General features: G+C 40.4%; 1 protein-coding gene across 1 annotated transcript; it reads left to right on the plus strand.

Annotated features, from left to right (window-relative positions):
• Positions 1–863: 863 nt before the first annotated feature.
• Positions 864–20833, plus strand: si:ch211-161m3.2. The gene is made up of 3 exons (XM_685325.9): positions 864–936; positions 10641–10749; positions 14400–20833. Exons 2-3 carry the CDS (start codon positions 10665–10667, stop codon positions 15257–15259), a joined length of 945 nt encoding a protein of 314 aa, XP_690417.5. The 5' UTR covers positions 864–936; positions 10641–10664; the 3' UTR covers positions 15260–20833.
• The last annotated feature ends 1115 nt before the right edge of the window (positions 20834–21948 follow it).

Here is a 21948-nt window from a genome sequence, read left to right on the forward strand (position 1 = left end):
CTAGTATTATTATTGGTATCATTTATATCGTGAAATGTGTGAATTAGCCTGTAAGTTTTAAATATATATATATATATATATATATATATATATATATATATATATATATATATATATATATATATATATATATATGCGAATCATTTAATTAGAAAAGTGCCCGTTTATTTATTTAATATATGGAAACAAAAATGCACTTGAATATAGAAAGTGTTTTTTTCTACAGTAAACAGGGCAGTTGAGCCTATTTGGCCTACTCAGTACTCAAATGGCTATCCCTGTCTATGTAATACAGTGTAATACTAGTATATAACTCATATTAAACAAACATTTTAAAGTGTATTACTATTAAACTACTACTTATAAATGTAATTTAAGGCTTTTTTTACTTGATAAGGAGCTGAGCCCCCCTAAAATGAAAATCCTAAAGTCGCCCGTTTAAGATGCGGATCACCATCTTGTAAAAAGGGTCCATAGACTTTTCTTGAAAGGGACTTTGCTTTAACATAATAAAAAAGTAAATATTTAGTTGAACTATCTTAAGGCATTTGCAAGCAATTCATTAATGCTTGCTGTAGCTTGACTCTTTAAGGGTCATCACTAAAAAAGTAACAGCAATATGGTGTTATGTTATATGTTTACAGTTTACTGCCAAAATGCACAGTGACATTTATATGCATTCTTTTTTTATCAATCTTGTAACTATTTATAATCGTCCAGAGTGTATCTGATATAAGTGTGTTTTCCCATGAGCTTCACAGTTTAGTCTTTAAAACTCAACTTTTGCAGATGTTCGTTCTCTTGGTGTTTGCATTTTCTCTAAATTCCTCCGGACTTTTATGTTGGAGTGGAGATGTGACGTCATAAAGCTGCGCCGCTCGCCTGCATCTGTTTACAGACAGAAGTGTTGTGAACTTGTGATTCTGCCTAAAAGAGGTTCGTGATTTTCTCATGATCTAAACGACAAGAGATGCATGAACAATTTGATCGTTGTCACAAGCCACTGTAAATTAGTTATGCTTTATTGATGTATTATTTAACGTCAATGAATGAATACCATGTGAATGAATCGCGTGCACGTTTGGAAAACAAAGCGCGTCTCATTTGTAGCTCGTTATAGGATTATCAGTTTAGCATCTTACAAATTTACTCGCTGGCTAGTGTTCATGGACAACAGCACAGGTTTATTAAACTATGAATGATCTGAACCAAATGGTTCCTTGAACGATTCTTTAACAGTAACTCTTATTGAGGTAAAGTTGGTTGTATGTTCGCACATTCGTTAATTTAACTGTCTCTATATTGTTTACCACGCCATTTTGAATATTCAATCAGAATTAGCATGTGTATGACTTCAAAACAACACCAACACTATCTAGTTGACTGTAAACATGGCTGTACTTTGATAGTCATTGGATGCTAATATGATTTCCCAAATTAGACTTTGCAAAAAAACACTTTTCTGAAAGGATATCATCAAGCAGAATGTCTGAATATCCGAATATAAAACCAACTTTACCTCTTTTTAATGTATGAAGTTAACAAAGTACAAAGATTACATTGTGCAGATTACAGATTAGGAAAAGACAGGGGGAAAACTAAATATACGAAAACTATATATATTATTAAATATATAAATATATTTAATAATATAATAAATATATATGTGTAGAATAAAGACAAAAAGACAAAAGACAAAGTTGTATAGACATTAACAGCACATTTTTACCATTTAAAAAAGACGTATGACCATTTTCAAAACGTAGAAACTATAGTCGATAATCGACTGTAGTCAATGTATGAATGGAAAATATGCCTGTTATAATAAATATATTAATAATATTTCTGAATACAAGCTTAAGTTATAATAACCGAAAACGCTAATTGCTTTCTGACTTAATCCAAAAACTTTAAAAGGCCTATATATTCATGCACAGAAAAACATCTACAGTGGTTTCTTCCATTTTTCAGATCATACTTTTTTTTATCAGTTCATGTATTTGTATTGCATCTATGTAATATTTAAAATACTTTTGAGAGATTCCATGCAAATGTCAACCATGCCATGAAAAAAAATTCAGTTTTCACCAAAATAGAGAAACGGTTTCTACATTTTTTTGTTTACAGTACTTCAAAAATACTCTTAAATGTAATGGTCAGTGTTACAAACTATTATATTTGAATTACCAAAATCACACAAGTGGCAGTTTCACATCCGTCACATCCATAACGAAAAAGTGTCACATCAATAGCAAAGCTTTTTCCTCATATATGCAAAAATGTCAACTAATTTGTTCTATAGTGAGCCAACTCGTTCGTATCTGTTTGATTAGCTTCATTTCTTTGGGTTGTGCATAGGGCTGTGCATAAATATCGATCTATCGCAATAATTTCTTTCACGATAGCGTATCGATAGTTCAACCTGAAGTATCGATTCAAGTTGTGCCAAACAACCTCCTCCTCTGCTCTAGTAGATGTCGCTAACTCGCTATCAACAAACCGCTAGTATGGTATCAGAAGTAAGCGCGGTTTGTGAGAATAAAAGCCTTTGAATATTTTTCCAGACACATTTAGCTGCTAGAAGATAGTCAGGTAACGTTTATATGTTCTTCTTAATGCCAACTGTGTAAATAATCATCGATGAGATGCTTATGATAAGCCGTTGTTTGTTTACGTTCGTGTGCCTGTGAAACCTGCGCCTGCACACGCACATATTATGAACATCTCGACATGCGAAAGTGATCCTGCGAAAGTTGTTCACAATATTGATCATCCACAGAGTTTGTAATTTAGTCAAATGTTTACAAATACAAGAGCAGCCGTTTAAAGCTCATTTGTGGTGAATGATGTCAGAATTTACCGGTATTTTGGAATGGATGTGTGAATGCTCTTTTCCGGAAAATTTCCGTAACGTCCTCGCCTGTGTGAACAGCGCTTTTTTGAATATACCGGTAAAGTCGTTCCGGAAATTTTCCGGATATTTACCGGTATCACTGTGTGAAAGGGGCTATTAACTGCATAGGAGGAATGGGACATCAAATGGAAGGACCTGTCGTTGTAACGAACAACGCGTCAAACATGACCATGGCAGCACAGCTGGCCGGCACGTTGCATGGAAAATGTTTCGCGTGTGCCATCAATTTACCTATCTGCGACCAGTTTTCACTGCAAAATGTTCACGATGCTGTCAGTCGCACTGTCAGTTTCTACTAGCTTACCGCATATCAGAGCACTGTGCTCCAGTTTTGTTTACTTGATGAATTTTAATTTATTTTACTTGCTTTAATTTTTCGAAATGATTTCATTTATACGTGACTTTAGTGGCATATTCATTTTAGCGAAGTGTTTAATAACAATATGCATTTAATTCACCTTATTCTCAGCTGTCGAGCGGGCGCTGCCATTTGAATCTTTTTGTCTCGCGACTTCCGGTCACATTCACTTCCATTCATTTTTTGACGTTAACAACTGCTCGTTACGCTGCTTGATGTTGCAATTTAATATTTTCTTATTATATTATGCTACTTGGTCTGTGTAGTCATGCAAACATTTGTTTGTTGAGCAAGTAGTTTGGCCATTGTCCGCCGTTTATTATTCCTTGTCATTTCTCCCATAGGCGACTGAATCGGAAGTTCTAAGACAATCGCGAAAACAGGCGCACTTCCGCATTTTAGAATAAGGTCAATACAGTTCAGTGAGTTCTCTGTTCATGGATAGAAAACGAATTGGAATTGGAATTTTTATTTGTCTGCTGACTTTGTCAAGCTGTCGATATAACATGACACACATACTAATACAAACTATGTATTAGTTCGTTAAATCGCAATTAGCTTGTTAAATCGCAAATCGAAAACGCAACATCTGTCGAAAATATCGCAGTTAGATATTTCCCCCAAGTTGCACAGCCCTATCGTCCGTGTTGTTTCAGTTTGTTTGTGTTTTGGGGTCTCATTTATAAAACTTTGCCTAGAAACCTTTTTCAAAATGAACGTAATGTCAAAGTAGTTAAAGTAAGTTCAATCAAGTTAAAGTAGTTAAGTCAATGTTCAAGTTAAATATGTTCACTTGTGCCTCATTCACACTAGCAGCGACTTTGTAGATGTCTGACGCTCTGTGTGGCGATCTGCTGCAAACACAGGCCTGTGTAGGTCTACAGCACGGAGAATACAACCTGCCTCTGAGTGAGCCAGTGTTGCCAGATTGGAAATGTCAAAGTATCGTACCCGAACCTCAAAATGATCGTATTTGGAGGACAATTATCGTCAAACGAAGAGTATACAGCTATTATCTAGACAATAGTGTTTTGAAACAACGTTCGAATTACCAAAATACAAAAAAAAACAAAATTAGGCGTACCTTAGTGGGAAGGTTCCAACTCCACCTTCGAGTCGCTGTGCTGTGTGTGTTGCCAGATGTTAAGGAATTCATTTTGGGGGACAAATACATTGTGCTGGTTGGCTTGAAAGCAGGGCACCCTCCTGAATTTTTAACATACTCTGAGGTGTGCATGTGCCTATTCAGAGTATCTGCAATGAGCCGATTTCACGGCTTTGTTTTGATGAGATTAACTTTGGAAAAACGCGTTCACATGACGCGTTTGAATGGGGAAAAACGAGAACATCAAGGGCAGACTCCCCAGTCATTCTCACCTTTAAATTTTTTATTTTTAAAATAATTACATTTTTTAATTAAATTTTTTGTTCTAAAAAAAAAAAAAAAAAAAAAAAAAAAATATATATATATATATATATATATATATATATATATATATATATATATATTTCTTTTGCTTAAATAATCAACCTCAACCTGAAAATGACTGACTTAAGGCTGATTTATACTTCTGTGTCAAACGCCGGCGTATGCTACGGCGCTGACTCATAGCCCTTCGCCGTGGCCGTCGGCGTCGCTGACATGCACCTCTTAAAAATTGTAACTACACGTCGCAACGACGCGTAGCGCAAGCTCTGTGATTGGTCGGCTTGGTAGCGCTGACGAGTCTGGGCAGGACCGAGAGCTGCGCGAATGGTGCGAGCCTGATGGAGCGATTGTTTACAAGTGTGGAGTCCCGTGAAGAAGAAAGTTTTGTTTTGTGTTTACCTCATAGTTAAAGTTGTTGCACGTCCGCCGGTTCCTGCCTCAAAATGAGCGAGTTTAAGTCACTTGTACAACCAGGAAGTGTTCAGGAAAAGCAAAACAGCAGCGAAAAAACTCGACACAGAGGAACATTTACACCTCACTGCCAACTAGCGTTTCGGAAGTGTTAATGCAGACCAACAGAGACAGCGCGCAGAAGTATAAATGTACAGCTACGCGCGTTGCATGCGTCGTGGGTTACGCCAGTCACTTGACGCAGAAGTATAAACCAGGCTTTAAGCACAGCCGAGCGCAGCAGGAATGCTAACTCACGAGAGAACGTCATTCTCCACGTTGATCGGCTGAGAAATGTGACGTAAGATGAGATAGGAAACGTGTCCAACTCCATGTTCCCCTCACAGACAGTAGACAAGAGATGCAGCTAGATCAATAAGTATAGGAGTCCTAAGATTACAATGAAAATCATTTTAAATGCCATAAAATTCTGAAATTATCGTACATTATTGGATTTCTTTCATTATTGATCATATAGAGGTCGAAATTATACAAATTGGATAGTTATTGTATGTTTGACAACACTGGAGTGAGCTGAGAGAAAACCACATGAGCTTTCCTGGTGCTCCTATTGGCTGTCGCTCAAGAAAATCGCTCTGCATTTGCATAAAGTTGAAGGATTTGCAACTTTGTTGCATCACTCCATATGCCCACCTTGTCTGCCACGGTTGTTCGCATAGACCAGGGCTATTCAATTGGCGGGCCGAATCCGGCCCCCGAGGAACTTTGTTCCAGCCCTTCAAACAGTGTGACCAAGACATAAAAATAAATTTAGTTCAGTCGACAAACGGCCGCTATAGTTTTGAAGTTACATGCGTCTGCTCAATAACAGCATGAGCTGCAGTTAAAGGCTGCACAGAGCGTGAGTCATCACAAGCGAGTGGTGCGGGCAGCCGAATGCACTGATATTGATAACAGGGATGCAACGATTAACCGATTGCACGATTAACTGCACTTTAATTCGTCACAGTTTATTAATCAGTAAGTCTTCTCTAAGCCGCATTTCTGTTGCACGTAACGAAACTAATCCACTGCAAATGCCAAGTTGCCTGTGCGCTACTTTTAAGTTTGAAGTACACCGAGGCTAATACACATGCACTTTATTAGCTATAATTAACTGTAAACTAACTATAACTTTTATAACTATAACGATTAACTATAGCAGCGGCCGTTCCCATATCATGCCTTTTCCGCTTGGAAGTTTGTTATTTCTAATGTAAGAATATGACAATATGCGGGCGCCAGCGGGGCGACGCGATTGCATCTTTCTGGGCGCATGCAATCGAGAACATCCCGCGGTGAGAGTTGTGCGTGCCTTTCAGTGCGATGTAAGCAAAAGATATGTTAGACAAATTATTAATGATTATGTATGCACCAATGCAGATGGCAATAACAGTTCATCTAAATAGTGTTACGAATTAAATAAAAAATCCTTAATCAAAAAGAGATGTAACCAAAAACGTAACAAAATAACAGGGATTAAAAAGATAATCCCTGGTGCCCCCGCGCTCTCTCTCCCCAAAATATACCAAAAACACAACCACTGAGAATTAACAAGAAAGTATATGATTTATTTACAGAAATAAGGAGCAAAAATAACATCAGGAGGGGTTCAGCCAAAATAAATGACAATAAAACAAGCTAACTAAATTAGATTAAACTTCCCTAGAAAACAAATAAAATAAAATACAGAAAACTTACCTCCCTACTAACAAACACAGGAGAAAACGAAAATAACAAATAAGGCACCAAACCTCCCTGCATGCTCCAAGCCCGACAGGGAGACAGTAAACCGGGTTTCAATCGCCGGTTAAAAATTAACACAACGGCATCTCAATATACAAGCAAACACTCATGGAATCACGTTCTCCACTGAGAACAAGCGGGGAAAATCGAGAGAGAGCGGGGAGCCATCGAACCCATGTTCTCTGCAGGTTTTTATAGCCGCCGCCAATCATGGTCCGTCCCAACGTAATCCGCTGCACCTGCGAATACTCAGAGTGAGAAAGCGAGAGAGAGCGAGAGAAAGAGAAAGAAAGAGCGCGAGAGAGAAACCACACACAAGCCTACACTACACTACTCGTAACACCTCCCCACCAAAAAGATGCAAACAAGCAGTTTGTATCTACCCAACTAACTTAAACCTCAACTTCAGCACCTTGAACTCTGGACAGCGCATGCGCAACCACATTTTGCGAACCTTTCTTATGCCGTATATCCAAATTAAATTCCTGGACTTCCAAAGACCATCGCATTAATCGCTGATTTGAATTGCGCATCCTATCCAAAAAAAACAAGAGGATTATGATCAGTGTACACACGAATTGGGAACGAACTTCCACCCAAATAAATCTCAAAATGTTGCAACGCTAAAAGTAGTGCTAAAGCCTCCTTCTCGATCCAACTATATCTGCGTTGACATGCTGTAAATTTTTTTGAGAAATAGCACACTGGATGATCAATACCCATCTCACTTTCCCGAATTAGAACAGCTCCAGCCCCAGTAGCAGAAGCATCCACTTCCAATTTAAAGGGACGCTCAAAGTCCGGTGCTGAAAGAATAGGAGCGTTACACAGCAAATCTTTTGCCGCACGAAATGCCTGATCACATGCATCAGACCACACAAAAACTCTTTCGGTGCTCTGAAGATCAGTTAGTGGAGACACAACACTAGCAAAGTTACGGCAGAATCCTCTGTAGTATCCTGACATACCCAAAAATCTACGCAACTCTCTTTTATTCCCTGGCACTGGGAATTCCACAATAGACGCAATTTTTGCAGAGAGCGAGAGAAAGAGAAAGAAAGAGCGCAAGAGAGAAACCACACACAAGCCTACACTACACTACTCGTAACAATAGCTACTTACCTAATATAAAGCTTGAATTTACATTAGACGTGATAACAGTGAAACCAGGATTATTCTTCAGACTATATAATCGTACAACCAAAATCTATAATTGTTGCATCCCAAATTGTTATGCAGTTCAAACTAGGGTTGGGCATCTAAGCTATAATGCCGATCCGATACGCATCTCGATACAAAGAATACGATCCGATATATTAGCGATACATTTGTGACATATTGCGATGCAACACGATACGATTCACACCCATATCACGATACGATGCGATAATTCAGCACTAACTAATTAGATCAAGTTTATGAGATGATGTGAAAGAGGATGCTGTGCCATTGAATGAGTTTGATTATTTATAAACCAAGCAAAACCAAGACTTTTTTTACAAACTGGCTCTTCTCTCAGAGCCAGATTGTCAGTTTACAGTAGAGGGCCATTTTAGAACATATAGCACATATTATTTAAGTATTTTCAAGATAAACAGAATGTATAAGAGCAATATATATTAAAAAAATATGTATATATTTGCACTCTTTCAACATAAATAAATTTAGCATTGCACAACAAGAATTGTGATTTAACTTTTCAACTATGAAAACAAGTTTTACAAAGATATATTTTGCCACTGATTATTCAAAACTTAAGGTTGTGAACTAGCAGTGTTATGCTGCTTTGAAACATCACTGTCACTGTAAACAACAGGCTAATAAAAATATAACAAACCAGCAATCTTCTTGCTGTGAGGTGGTCAAACTACCCACTGTGCCACCGTGACACCCAATTATTTTTATCATTATTATTATTAATATTATTATTATTATTATAATTAAATAAAAATTAACAGGAGGAGGTGTTTAAAACCTTCGTTCTCCGTGACACTAGGCTGAATATCTTTGCAGATGAATAATGCAATAGCATTCGTTATTGGCGTAGAGCGCACAAAACTGTTGCGCACGGAAAAAAAAACTTGCAATGCTTTTCTCACCACTTTTGGAGCTGGTTAAAGCAGTGCGAAAGCCGGGGATGCAGAAACACTGGAAGATGCTTCCACAACAACACCGTAGCGCCGCTTCAAGTGAGATATCAGATTAGTCGTACTGCCCGCGTATTTTACAGATGCGCGGCACATTTTGCAAATTGCATCTGTCCTGTCATGTCGTCCATCCTTAAATCCATAATGTTGCATGCCATACTTTAGATTTAAAACTCAGTGGGGAATATGTTTGTTTTGCTTCTCGCGCTTTCTGAGGGCGCACCACTAGCTTCATCCGCACACCTGATACACTGAGTTGTAGTGAAAGTGTACACATCCGCAAATCCGTTGCTAAGGCTTACTTTATGTAGGTCGATTAAATTATGCGCCAAAAACAGGTTGACAACTCTTGTTAATAAATAAAAAATACATTCTATATTAAAAATATAAGCTGTATCTCGGAAAAATCGATGCATCTCGCAAAAACCGATGCATCTCGATTTGCTTCCAAAATTTCATTCATCCTCTGCTGCTCAACCGATGCACTCGCATCGTGCACGCGCATGACCGCGTATCGATACATATCGGTTAATCTTCCCATCCCTAGTTCAAACATATGAATGTGTCTGAAGAAGCCTACTTCAGCAATGCACTGTTTTTGTTGTGCTCTGAAATACAACATTTGAACGTTTTTTTTTTTTAAAAAGTCTATTGTAGAAGGCAGTAATATTATGTAGTTTCAAAATACAATATATTAACATTTTAATGTAGAAAAAGCCAACATGGGTGTCTTAAGGAGCAAAAATATACAGCATATGGGCTCTTATATGCTGTTGTGTCATCACTCATAGCAAGTCATGTCTCTCCGGCCCTTCGTTTGGGATGCTTATCAGGAACCGACCCCCATGACAAACTAATTGAATAGCCCTGGCATAGACGGTCGCCGGAAGTTGCTTGCTCTCATTTGAAATGAATGATCGCTCGTAGTGTGAATGAGGCTTTGGTCTTTGTGTTTTTGCGCTGCAGAAACATGAGCGCTGTTCTAAAAACGCTGAGCTGTAAGCCTTTTTTGCACCGCAGCATTTTATTATTATTTTTTTTGACGGTTGCAATGATACAGAGTAACCCCTCTGTACTAAAGTCTTCAGCAGATTACACCCATTGCTGATGGTAAAACGCATGCTCAACCCCTCACTACATTGCATGCGATTAAAAACGCGGCACTACCATTGACAACAACAGAAAACAAACGCTCAGTTCGAGAGGAAAACAAAACACAACGCTGGACACTCTACTGTCAAGCAGGTTTTGTTTATAAATAACAACCTTTGGATGGAAGATAGCGTACAGACATTTCCACCGCCATTTTGTGCGTACGCCATGTTTATAAATGAGTCCTCTGGTTATGAACACTCAAACTGACTCTCTTACTATTTACATTTAGCAGACGCTTTTATCCAAAGCGACTTACAAATGAGGACAAGGAAGCAATTTACACAACTATAAGAGCAACAATGAATAAGTGCTGTAGGCAAGTTTCAGGTCTGTAAAGTCTAAGAAGGACAGTATTAGTAATATTTTACCAAGACTGCTGAACCAGGGAGCTGATTAATGAACACCCCGAGATTTATTCGGGTATTTATTTTTCATTTACAGAGCAAGAAGCGACTGATTATAAAGATGGCGTTCATTAAAGAGGAGAGCGAAGACGTGGAGATTGAGGAAACACTGAACGTCAAACAGGAAGAAACTGAAGAGCAAATAGGTTGGTTTTTCATTTGCAAAACACATTTAATTCTCAAATGTACACCTTAAAATGTACAGAAGTTTATTTTCATAAAGCGTCATATCAGTGTTTTAACTGAAGCAGCTTTATTTGACATGGAATGGGTTGCATATAAAACAATTCTGCTGTCTAGTACCTTGGTGACAATGCGGACTTATTGATTCAGAATTTGTCATCTGTGATTATCACACGTTAAAAACATGCAATCTCACTGTTGTCACACATTGCAAGGGCATTTTTATTTATCATAAAATATAAATAGCTAATTTTAGAAATATGAGCTCAGTATTTTCCTTTTTCGTATTTCGATTTTTAAAAACAGAGAGAGGTTTACAAAATCATCTTCACTGCTTAAAGACACAGCATCTAGCCTTGTGGTAAATATCGTGATTATATTGTATTGTTAAAGGTCCTGGATGTAAAATTGACTCTTCTAAATCATAAAAACCATGCTAACATAAGAAACATGCTAAGTGAACACACTTGTTTGTCTGAAAAATAATGCTAATGTCAGTTATTCTGCTTTGAAAATAAATGTGCACTGTGTCAGAACGGCTGTCTTCGTTTTGGTCTCTATAACCAGCCCACTGCCAGTTTACTCAATTATATTCAAGCAACCTGAGTTGCCTTGGTAGAAAGCTTAGTGCATTTGTGGATAACGTGGCCTCTGGACAGTAACAGCCTTTAAAATGAGATGCAGATTCAGAGGTATAAATATCCACATAGGGTTGTTTTCTCCCTTTTTTTAATTTGGACTGCAGTACTCAGGTCAATCCTACATACTGCACCTTTATTACAATATTGAGATCGTACCTAGAGTTCAGTAACAAGATGTGTTTCTACAGACACACATGGTGCAACTGTGCAACCAGGGCCGGCGCGCCCACAGAGGCGACCTAGGCGGCCGCCTAGGGCGGCAGTATAGAGAGGGCGGCGTCTGCGACACCTCCCTTACCACCTGCGTCCTTAGTTATGTCCGCGACACCTCCCCTGCGTCCTCAGATATATTCGCGCATAGACGATAGAATAGAGAGGGCGGCGTCAGCTTCACCTCCATCAGCACCCGCGTGTCCTCAGTTATATCCGCACATAGGGCAGCAGAATTGAGGTCCGCGACACCCACGCGTCCTCAGTTATATCCGCGACACCTCCCCCGCGTCCTCAGATATATTCGCGCATAGACGATAGAATAGAGAGGGCGGTGTCAGCGTCACCCCCATCAGCACCCGCGTGTCCTCAATTATATCCGCGCATAGGGCGGCAGAATTGAGGTCCGCGCGTCCTCAGTTATATCCGCGCATATGGCGGCAGAATAAAGAGCGCATTGTCCGCGACACCTCCCTTCCTCAGCACTTGCGCATCCTCAGTTATATCCGCGCATAGGGCGGCAGAATAAAGAGCGCAGTGTCCGCAACACCTCCCTCCCTCAGCACCCGCGCTTCCTCGGTTATATCTACGCATAGGGCAGGAGAATAGAGAGGGGGGTGTCCGCCAGTCCGCGACACCTCCCTCCCTCCCTAAGCACCCGCGCGTCTTCAGTTATATCCCCGCATATAGCGCCAGAAAAGAGGTCCGCGACACCTCACTTCATTTTCATAACCGGTCACTTTCGTTTTCACATTGGGGTTGAGGGCGGCGTGATCGTCCTCTGCCTAGAGCGGCAGTTCAGCTTGCTCCGGCCCTGTGTGCAACAACCTGAGTTTGATTCCAGCATCTAGTCTTAACTCATGCCATTCCACATTTGATGTCTCAACCTATAATCTTTTCGTTTCGATAGTTTGTGCTAGCTGATTTAGAAACATTTTCCAGGCTGTAGGGAAATATACAATAGTTAAACATCAGCTCTCAGCTAACCATTTAGAAAGAGAAAAGCAGAGGACCTAATACTGATCCCTGCAGAACTCTGTGTTGTGAGAAATTTAGTGAAGTAAAGAGGCAGATAGATCGATTTCTTTTAAAAATAAATCATAAAGTGTCGAACAAAAGCTTGTGGTCTGTTGTCTAATAGTGATGGGTCGTTCATGAACGATTCGTTCATTTTGAACGAATCTTCAATATGACTCGGGAACTACGAGTCCTGACATGGAGTGATTCGTTCATCTGCGCGTGCGCACATTTGTGCAGGTATCGTTAATTTCAAGTCTTCGTCACATTGGCAGAAGCCAATCATATGCATTTTAAGCCGGAAAAAGAATTGATCCGCTCACCTCTCGAGTCCTCGATCGGGTCTGAGGTACTCGTTCATCACGAGCCAATCATACGCGTTTAGAGCCGCAAAAAGTTTCGATCCGTTCATCTCTCGAATCCTCTATCGGGTCTAAGTCACTCGTTCATCACAGGCCAATCATACGCGTTTAGAGCCGGCAAAAAGAATTGAACCGTTCATCTCTCGAGTCCTCGGGTTTGAGTCATTCTCTCATGTGATGAACGAACGATCATGGCTCCTATCGGCTTAGACTGTGCATTGATTAGGATTATATGTGACTGTCAGTGTAACGTAAATGGATTTGAAGACATGAAGAGGTGAGCTGAGCAAAGAGACAACAATATCTTCGTAGACAAAAGAGCAGGTAAACATTGAAGTATTATTTTCTCCTTCTTATATTCTACTTATGACTTATTTGTCATGTGATTAACCTTTTGGGTTAGTTGTAGATGTGTTTGGAAGCAATTCGTAACATTTTAATAATATTTTTGGCAAATTGAACCAAATGAACGAAATGACTCGAAAAAAGATTCGTTCATCTTGATAAACGAGACTCGAAGATCCGAGTCAGTAAAATGATCCGAACTTCCCATCACTATTGTCTAAAGATATAATGGCATGTTTAGAAATATGTTGCTAATCGTTAAAAGCCGAAAACACGTTAACTCAAGAGCAGTACTGTATTTACAATTAAATCCTGACAGATTTTCTTCCCAAAAATACAGATTCTCTGGAAAACTGAACATAGTTCTGAGTCCGATTTAATGTACTCAGAACAATGTATTTAAGTCATAGGCCTCGAACTGGATTCCTGGAGGTCCACAGCTCTGCACAGTTTTGCTCCAACCCTAATCAAACACAGCTAATCCTAATAATCAAGGTGTTCAAGACTACTAGAGACTATTCAGCAGAAGTGAGTTGGAGGTGGTTGGAGATAAACTATGCAGAGCTGCGGCAATCCAGGAATTGAGTTTGAGACCATCGAATTGAGTAGTCCTCCTAAGGCATGAGTCTCAAACTCAATTCCTGGGGGGCTCCAAACTTAATCAAACACAGCTGATCCAACTAATCAAGGTCTTTTAGACTACTAGCGTCTAGTAATCTTGAACACCTTGGCTGCATCCGAAATCTTATATTTTATAGTATGATAAAAAGAGTTTGCGTGAAGAGCTCGAATGACCGACTACTTCCGGTGAGATTTGAGACCTATGCCTCAAGGTCAAGTGATTATTATAAGTTTTGTTTTGAATTTAGCTATAAAAAAGCAAAGAAGATCTGCCAAATACAGGTAACAGGTTAAGACCATTGGGTCTTTATTTGTAGAAGCTTGAATTAGGGCTAGACGATTAAACAAGTCGAAAATGCTTAAGTGCTTTGTACCATTAAATTTGGGTTATTTTGTTTTTGTCTCTTCTTGCCTTAGACCTGAAGGTGCTTAAAGTGGAGAGCAAAGTTCTTGATGAAGTGGAAGAGAAATCAGAGTCTGAACAGACAGCAACTATAAATAACTTCGTCTGCCCACAGTGTGGAAAGAGTTTCGCAAAGAAAAGAAACCTTAAGGAGCACATGAACATTCATAGTGGGAAGAAACCTTTCAGCTGCAAACAGTGCGGACGCAGGTTTGCTCAACGAGGAAACATCAAGAGGCACATGATGGTTCACACCGGAGAGAAACCGTACGCGTGCAAACTGTGTGAGAAGAGCTTCACAACTGAACTAAACCTGAAGTATCACATCAGCAGTCACACCGGAGAGAAACCGTTCATATGTGGCGATTGTGGAAAGACCTTTAGATACAAAGCAACCTTTAAAAAACACATGGCGTCTCACTTAAAGCAGAGCAGTTTTGAGTGTCATCAGTGTGGACGCAGTTTCACAGACCAGGAAAGTCTTGGGAATCATGTCAAAACTCACACTGGAGAAAACCCATTGATGTGCGGTCACTGTGGAAAGACTTTCTCCAACAAAACAAACCTCCAGGTTCACACGAGAGTTCACACGGGGGAGAAGCCGTTCAGCTGCCCTCAGTGTGAAAAAAGCTTCAGATTCATTGGAAACCTTCAGACTCACCTGAGAGTTCACTCGGAAGAGAAACCTTTCACCTGCCCTTACTGTGAAAAAGGTTTCAGGTTTTTTGGAAACCTTCAGTCTCACGTTCGAATTCACACCGAAGACAAGCCTTTCATGTGTCTGCAGTGTGATAAGAGTTACAAGAATAAAAGAGACTTAAAGTGGCATCAGCAAAGTCATTCTGGAGAGACTTTGCCATGTCCCTCAGTGTAACTGTCGTAAGAATAATGAAGAACACCTAAAGATACACTTTAGATAACCATGTATCCTTGAGACCATGCTGGAATTTTGGCCAGGATGCTAGGGTTAAACTCATAGCCACAGAACCACAGAATAACCATAGAACATTTAACGTCTCATCTGAAAGACAGTGCTCACTGAGCAGTATAGACTCCCCGTCACTATACTGGGGCATTAGGACCTACACAGACCGCAGGTTCGGCGCCCAATACTGGCTTCACTAACACCACTTCCGGCAGCAACCTAGCTTTCCCATGTGGTCTCACATCCAGGTCTTGACTGGGTGCAGCCCTGCTTAGCTTCAGAGGGCGACCACTTAAGAGTTGCAGAGAGTTAGCTGCCGGATGTACAGTTCCGCTAGAGCTCAATGCCACAGATCTAAGTGAAATTTCGAGAGGATCATGTGCCTATGATCGTTCATGGCTGGTCCCGCATCAGCTTATGATTGATTCTCCAATCAGATAATTCCTAATTCACTATAAATAACCAGAGTTTTGTATTTCAGTATCTTTGTTTTAAAGAATCCTCTTTACCCACCCCTACTCCCCTTCCTTTCTAGATGGGTGCCAAGGTGACCCAATGATTAGCACTGCTGCCTCAAAGCAAGAATGTCTCTGGTTAAAGTCCCTACTAAACCAGTTGACATTTCTGTGCAGAGTTTGCTCATTCTCCCCGTTCTTGCATGGGTTTTCCCAGAGTTCGCAGTGAACATACCAAAATTGACACCATAGTCAAGATCTTAGCAAGCCGTATATCTCTGCTTAGCCATCCTTATATCTGTCATTAGCTAGAAATAAGAAATGCGTTTCTTCGAGAACCACCTGAGCTCAAACTCCCCTCTCGCCCTGCTAATGGGTGGCAGCTCAGGGCTCAAGGATCTCATAAGCTAAGGACTCTCTTCCGGTACAGCATGCCAAACTAGCTTCATCGTCAGCTAAGTGTTTAGTCTTAAAAACAAGGTGTGGGAAGATTGTCAACACGCCACATAAATGTATACGCAAAGAAGGTGTACACTATTATTTCTGCTGTTGTACTGCTGCCATGTTGAGGAGACACCGAGAGTTTCATTGAGAAAGCAAAACTACATTGTTTGTAAAATAAAATATAGTGTTCTCGAATCAAACTGTGTTAATGCATTCCATTACACCAAACAATAATTTTAGCAACGTCACATGACTCTTTTAAAGCCCTGGTATACTTCAAACTAAGCTTGTCGTTCTTCATTTGACTGCAAAAAGAAAGGCTGAGTAATAGTATAATGTTTACGAACACTCTGACAACCCCATGCCGCAGTAGGCTGTGTTGTAAATGTGTCTCGCTGCTGAGACAGAGGAACAGTTTTTCTGTGGCTTCTCCGGGGGGATCCCGAGGCATTCCCAGGCCAGCTGAGAGACATAGTCCCTCCAGCGTGTCCTGGGTCTTCCCCGAGGCCTCCTCCTGGTGGGACATGCCTGGAACACCTGCCTAGGTAGGCGTCTAGGAGGCATCCAAAATAGATGCCCGAGCCACCTCAGCTGACTTCTCTCGGTGGAGGAGCAGCGGCTCCACTCCGAGCTCCTCTCGAGCGTCAGAGCTCCTCACCCCATCCATAAGAGTGCGCCCTGCCACCCTTCAAAGGAAACTAATTTTGGCCGCTTGTATCCGAGATCTTCTCCCTTCAGTCATGACCCAAAGCTCATAACTATAGATAGGTGAGAGTAGGAACATGGATTGACCGGTAAATTGAAAGCTTTGCCTTCCAGCTCAGCTCCTTTACCACAACAGACCAGTACATTGACCGAATTACTACTGCCGCTGTCAATCTTACGTTTTCGAGAGGGGGAACGATGGAGCATCACAACTATACAGTGATTTTATTTGCCTGAAAAAACTCTCAATAGTGCAACTGTTGTGTACCAAGTCCTAGAAAAGGTGGGGTTGTCTTCTGGTGTGACACAAGTATATTTCTCCGCAAGCGATTGCACAGGTGCAGATACATCTGTACCAGCTCTGCTATTTGACTCTCCAGTATTCCATGTCTCTAGTTTTGTTGTTTTAGATGTTGTTCTCCTTTCTGAACCCCGTGGAATGAAAAACGAATCAGAGGAACAAATCACACATCAAAGAAGGCAGAGTTTCAGAACTTTGTGTAATTGTCTCGGACTAATGGCGGCTCAAAAGTGCTCTTTAGTGAGCCGAGTTCGCTTTAGTGAGCCATTTCAAACTGCTGAAACAAACTCAAAACGAAAGTCATTTTGGCCGGATTTTGTCAGAAATTACGTCATTTTTAGTTTGTTTCCTTGATGTTGTTTAAAATATGCCAGAGCCTGTAGGATTAGGATTTGTTATCTGTATGTGACAACCCCAAATCATTAAAAGTTGAAACAGTATGAAAAACGGGTTGAAGGGTACCGAGACCACCTCTTTATTTTTTGGTCCCCTTTTGGTGCGCACTCGAGTGCGATTGCTACATTCACACCTGCCCAAACGAACGACACCAAGAGGAAACTTGAACTCTAGTGCGATTCAACCGAACTAAATAAGGCAGGTGTGAAAACACCCTTAGCAAACTCAGCTACAATATCATTAGAGTCTAGCTCCTTGACCAGCTGAGATTCAATGGCCATCAGTGACAGTGCACTGAAACGTTGCTGTGTTTGTGTTGTTCTGAGTTCATGGTTAATTCTTGCCATCTGTGATCTTTCTCCTTCACAGTTTGTAACTGGCAATGTTACAAAAAAAAATAAACATAGAGCTACAAACACATTGGGGAAAGTTGACTGCAGGCTGTGTTTCAAGAGCGCCTGCAGCAGTTTCTGAGGAGACTTATCTAGCTCAATTTTTACAAAGCATCCGAACTAGATAATTTCATCTGCAAGGTTCTGATCTAAATCAGAATTATAGGAAGCGCAGAGTGCATCAGCCTGTTTAGAAACAGTGGGCAAATCCTCAGTGTCCCATTTTTAAGAATGTTCTGGTATGGATCAACTCATCAATGTGTGCTAAACGCCTGACTAGCTTGTCAATAAATGTTCTAAATGTAACGGAGGCCAGCTAGTGTGTGCTGTGCAGGTAAACCTCACTCCTCTGACCTCTAAAGGTGCTCTAGTGACAGACGCTAGAGGCCTCCTTGGTAGAGCGACCGACTCCCATGCGGAAGGTTACCGGTTCGATACCAACTCGGAGCGGGTTGAGTGGCATAGGACCAGCAGGGTTACATTGGTGCCGTGACCCGGATGGGAGTGAGGTTTAGGGGGGTGAGTGTAACGGAGGCCAGCTAGTGTGTGCTGTGCTGGTAAACCTCACTCCTCTGACCTCCAAAGGTGCTGTAGCGACAGACGCTAGAGGCCAGGGTTTTTAGCCTCCTTGGTAGAGCACCCGACTCTCATGCGGAAGGTTGCCGGTTCGATACCAACTCGGAGCGGGTTGAGTGGCGTAGGACTGGTATGGCCGACACACACCAGGAACTTTCTTCACAGACCTTTTAAAAATCGACAAATTGATCCTAAAGTGATACAAGCCATGATCTCAAACACTCAAACTGCAGTCATCAGATCCATGTCTGGCTTTTGTAATGCCTCACTTGTCACTTTGAATCTGCTTCAGACACAGTTTTGAGCTCGATGCTGCTGCCTCCATGCATGTTTCACGGTTCTCTCCTGTATTAGAGGACATGCTAAGTACATAATTCCCACAAAGGGCTTTAGATGCATCTGCACGGCAACTCCAACGTGTTAATGACAGTGATTTCAACGTCTACCTTGATAACTGCATTGTTGAATCTATGAGTAGAACTTACACAAAATGCATGTAAGGACTGCATGAGATCAATGAACTTGCTTGCATGTTGGCAGCAGCCTTCTATACTATTTACCCCCTACCAAATTGAGTGAATGTGCTGCGCATTGAATGTAATGGATTAAAGGATTTTTGCTCTACATATGACCCTGCAGCCCAATATATCGCCCTAACATATTGTTTGCATTGTCGTATACCTGGTCTCTGCAGTTCGCTATATCTAAAGCTTTAACTGTCAAGCATAGTCACTACAGTGTCAGCCCTGTGTGACTCTCAATTGGTTCAAAACCGACGAATCGTTCAAATATTTTCCCCTCTTTGCTCACAAATCTAAAAATGAATGTGAGCTGGTCAGTATGTGACAGGTCAGGAGTCCACTATCAGAGAAAAATACTTTGCCCGCTGTGTTTAGCTTTCACTTTGTCGCCCATTTGCTGAACCAACTCCTCGGATATAGTTGATGAAAGATGGAAAGTAAAGGATCACTCTGAAAAATGACTTCCAGAATGCCAAGAATGTTACCAGTGTGCTAAAAGGCAGTCCTCTCTCAATTTAATGACAGCCACAACTGGCTTGAGCACCTCACGCCAATAACGCTTTTCATCCTGTAACTTTTGTACTAGTTTAGCGTTTACGGATCCACTGCCAGACGAGCGCTGAGGTAATGCTAACATGCAATAGTGTTTTCTCATGCTCACGTTCTGGGTGTTTCCAATCAGGAAAACCATGTGTAAATTGATTTTATTTGTTTAAAACAAAAGCATACAAGCAAAACAAGAAAATACTACCTGCAGAGGGTGAGGATGTGGCCCTGTAAACTTTTTCTCCCTTTGGGAGTTTGCAGTGAAGCTAATCGTTAGCAAGGGAGCACACTTTGCCTCCCAAACCTCCATCACCGGTTGAGCTTGGATATTTGTTCTGCCTATTGTAGACCGAAAGAGGCCCATGATCGATCAGGATAGAGCGAGGATCATCGTTAACTACCCACCACAAAGCAGAGTGAGACACATGATGAGCCAAGTCTGCACTGCCGCTGCTCCCGCCACTTCAGCTAGCCTCAGCCTCATGTTGTGCTGCGCTGCCGTTAGCCTCCTGCTCCTCTGTCTGTCTTTGTCTTGGTCCCTTTAACCAGGGATATGCAGATCGATCCTGAAGTATCAATATTTTCGATACTGGGAATGTTTCAAAAGGATTGATCCTTAAGTAAATGTATCAATCTTTTCTGGGGGGTTTTCTTACTGAGTGATCAGAGATTTTAGGATATCTCAACACTTATAGCGCAGCATATTATAAAAATATTTACTTAAATAGGAACACGACTGGGAACTTGAATATTCTTCCGCCGTATCTCCGCTAACAGGTCAGCGTTAGCTCATGGCACAGTACAGACACCACGCTGAGGAGAAAGTAGTTTCCCGAAAGCAAGACTAATTAATTTGGCGGAGAAATCATGAGCAAACATTCCCTGCTTTTAGCAAACTAGCAAAAATAAATAAATAACTTGGGATCACTGCATCATCTGTCCCTTTTAGAGATTTTTTTTCCAAAGGAGGGGAGTTGATCAGTCAAAGAAGAAACAAAAGATTTTGATTTGAAGAAAAACAGGCTCAAAAGGACGGTCAACAATATTTTTTTTTCATAAAATAAAGCGTTAAGGGGAAGATTTCTTATTAATTAAACAAATGTTTGTGTTGTGTATTATTTTTAGTTATATATGGGGCTATTTAGCCAATACTAGTACTGTAATTTTAATAAATGTAAAAAATCGTGTGTCTTGTGTTTGATTTAATAATAATAATAATAATAATAAAGGGGATTTTTTTAAAATCATTATAAAATATTTCATTTAAGTATTGATATTGATGATACTCGTCTTGAAATATTTGTATTGCCCATCCCTACATTTGACCCGCCCAATGCCAGTTTAGCCAATTATATTTCAACACCCCTTGCCTTGATGGAAAACAGCGCATACAAATCAATCTCAAATATTATAATTGAAAATGAATCAAAACCCTGCTGAAAAATCCAACTTAAACCAGCCCAAACTGGTTGGCTGGTTTAAGCGGGGTTTTGGCCACTTCCAGGCTGGTTTCCAGCTATTTCCAGCCTGGTCTTAGCTGGTTCGGTTGAGGGTTAGACCATCCTGGTTTAAGCTGGACATGGCTGCAGTTTTAGCTGGTCATCTCCCAGGCTGGAAATTGCTGAAAACCAGCCTGGAAGTGGCCAAAACCCCTCTAAAACCAGGCTGATCGACCAGCTAAAACCAGCCAACCAGCCTAGGCTGGATTTTTCAGCAGGGAATGTAATTATATAAAAATATCACTAATTTCTTGATCCCTAAAACTATGCATGCTAGCCTAAAACCAGTAAAATAAAATATAAATCTACAAACCTTAAACATATCAATGTCATTTTAACTAGTAAACAATGAATTATATAAAAACCATATCCTGAAAGACAAAACTGATTTTTCTGTGCATCGATTTGATTGGGCTGTTACGGCTGTAAGTCAATAATATTAAATGAACAACTAGTTTAATGTCTAAAACATTCTTGTAGGTGATCCGAGAGAAGCTGTGTGGATTCCTATTTGTAGAAAGTTTGTAGTAATTCAAAAGTTCATATATTGTACAAGAGAGATAAAACAAACGAACTGCCCGCATCATAATGTAATTTAAGGACTGTAAATAAATAACTTTCCTGATGCACGTCTTGTAAATGTCTTTCAACTGTTGAATTTGTAATCCCCCTAAATATTAACATTGTTTCCCACACAATTAAAAAATACATTTGAAGGTTGTTTAAGATGAGAAGTGGACTACTTTCTGTAATGTATTAATATTCAATTGATTATTGGATGATCATCTATTAATAGAAATGTC

Source organism: Danio rerio, chromosome 4, assembly GCF_049306965.1.
Source record: "Danio rerio strain Tuebingen ecotype United States chromosome 4, GRCz12tu, whole genome shotgun sequence".
Classification (NCBI taxonomy): Eukaryota; Metazoa; Chordata; class Actinopteri; order Cypriniformes; family Danionidae; genus Danio; species Danio rerio.

Coding starts and splice junctions, on each gene's coding strand:
- si:ch211-161m3.2 (XM_685325.9), top strand. CDS start 10,665: ATGGCGTTCATTAAAGAGGAGAGCGAAGACGTGGAGATTGAGGAAACA. Junction 10,750..14,399: donor AGAAACTGAAGAGCAAATAG/GTTGGTTTTTCA, acceptor TTCTTGCCTTAG/ACCTGAAGGTGCTTAAAGTG.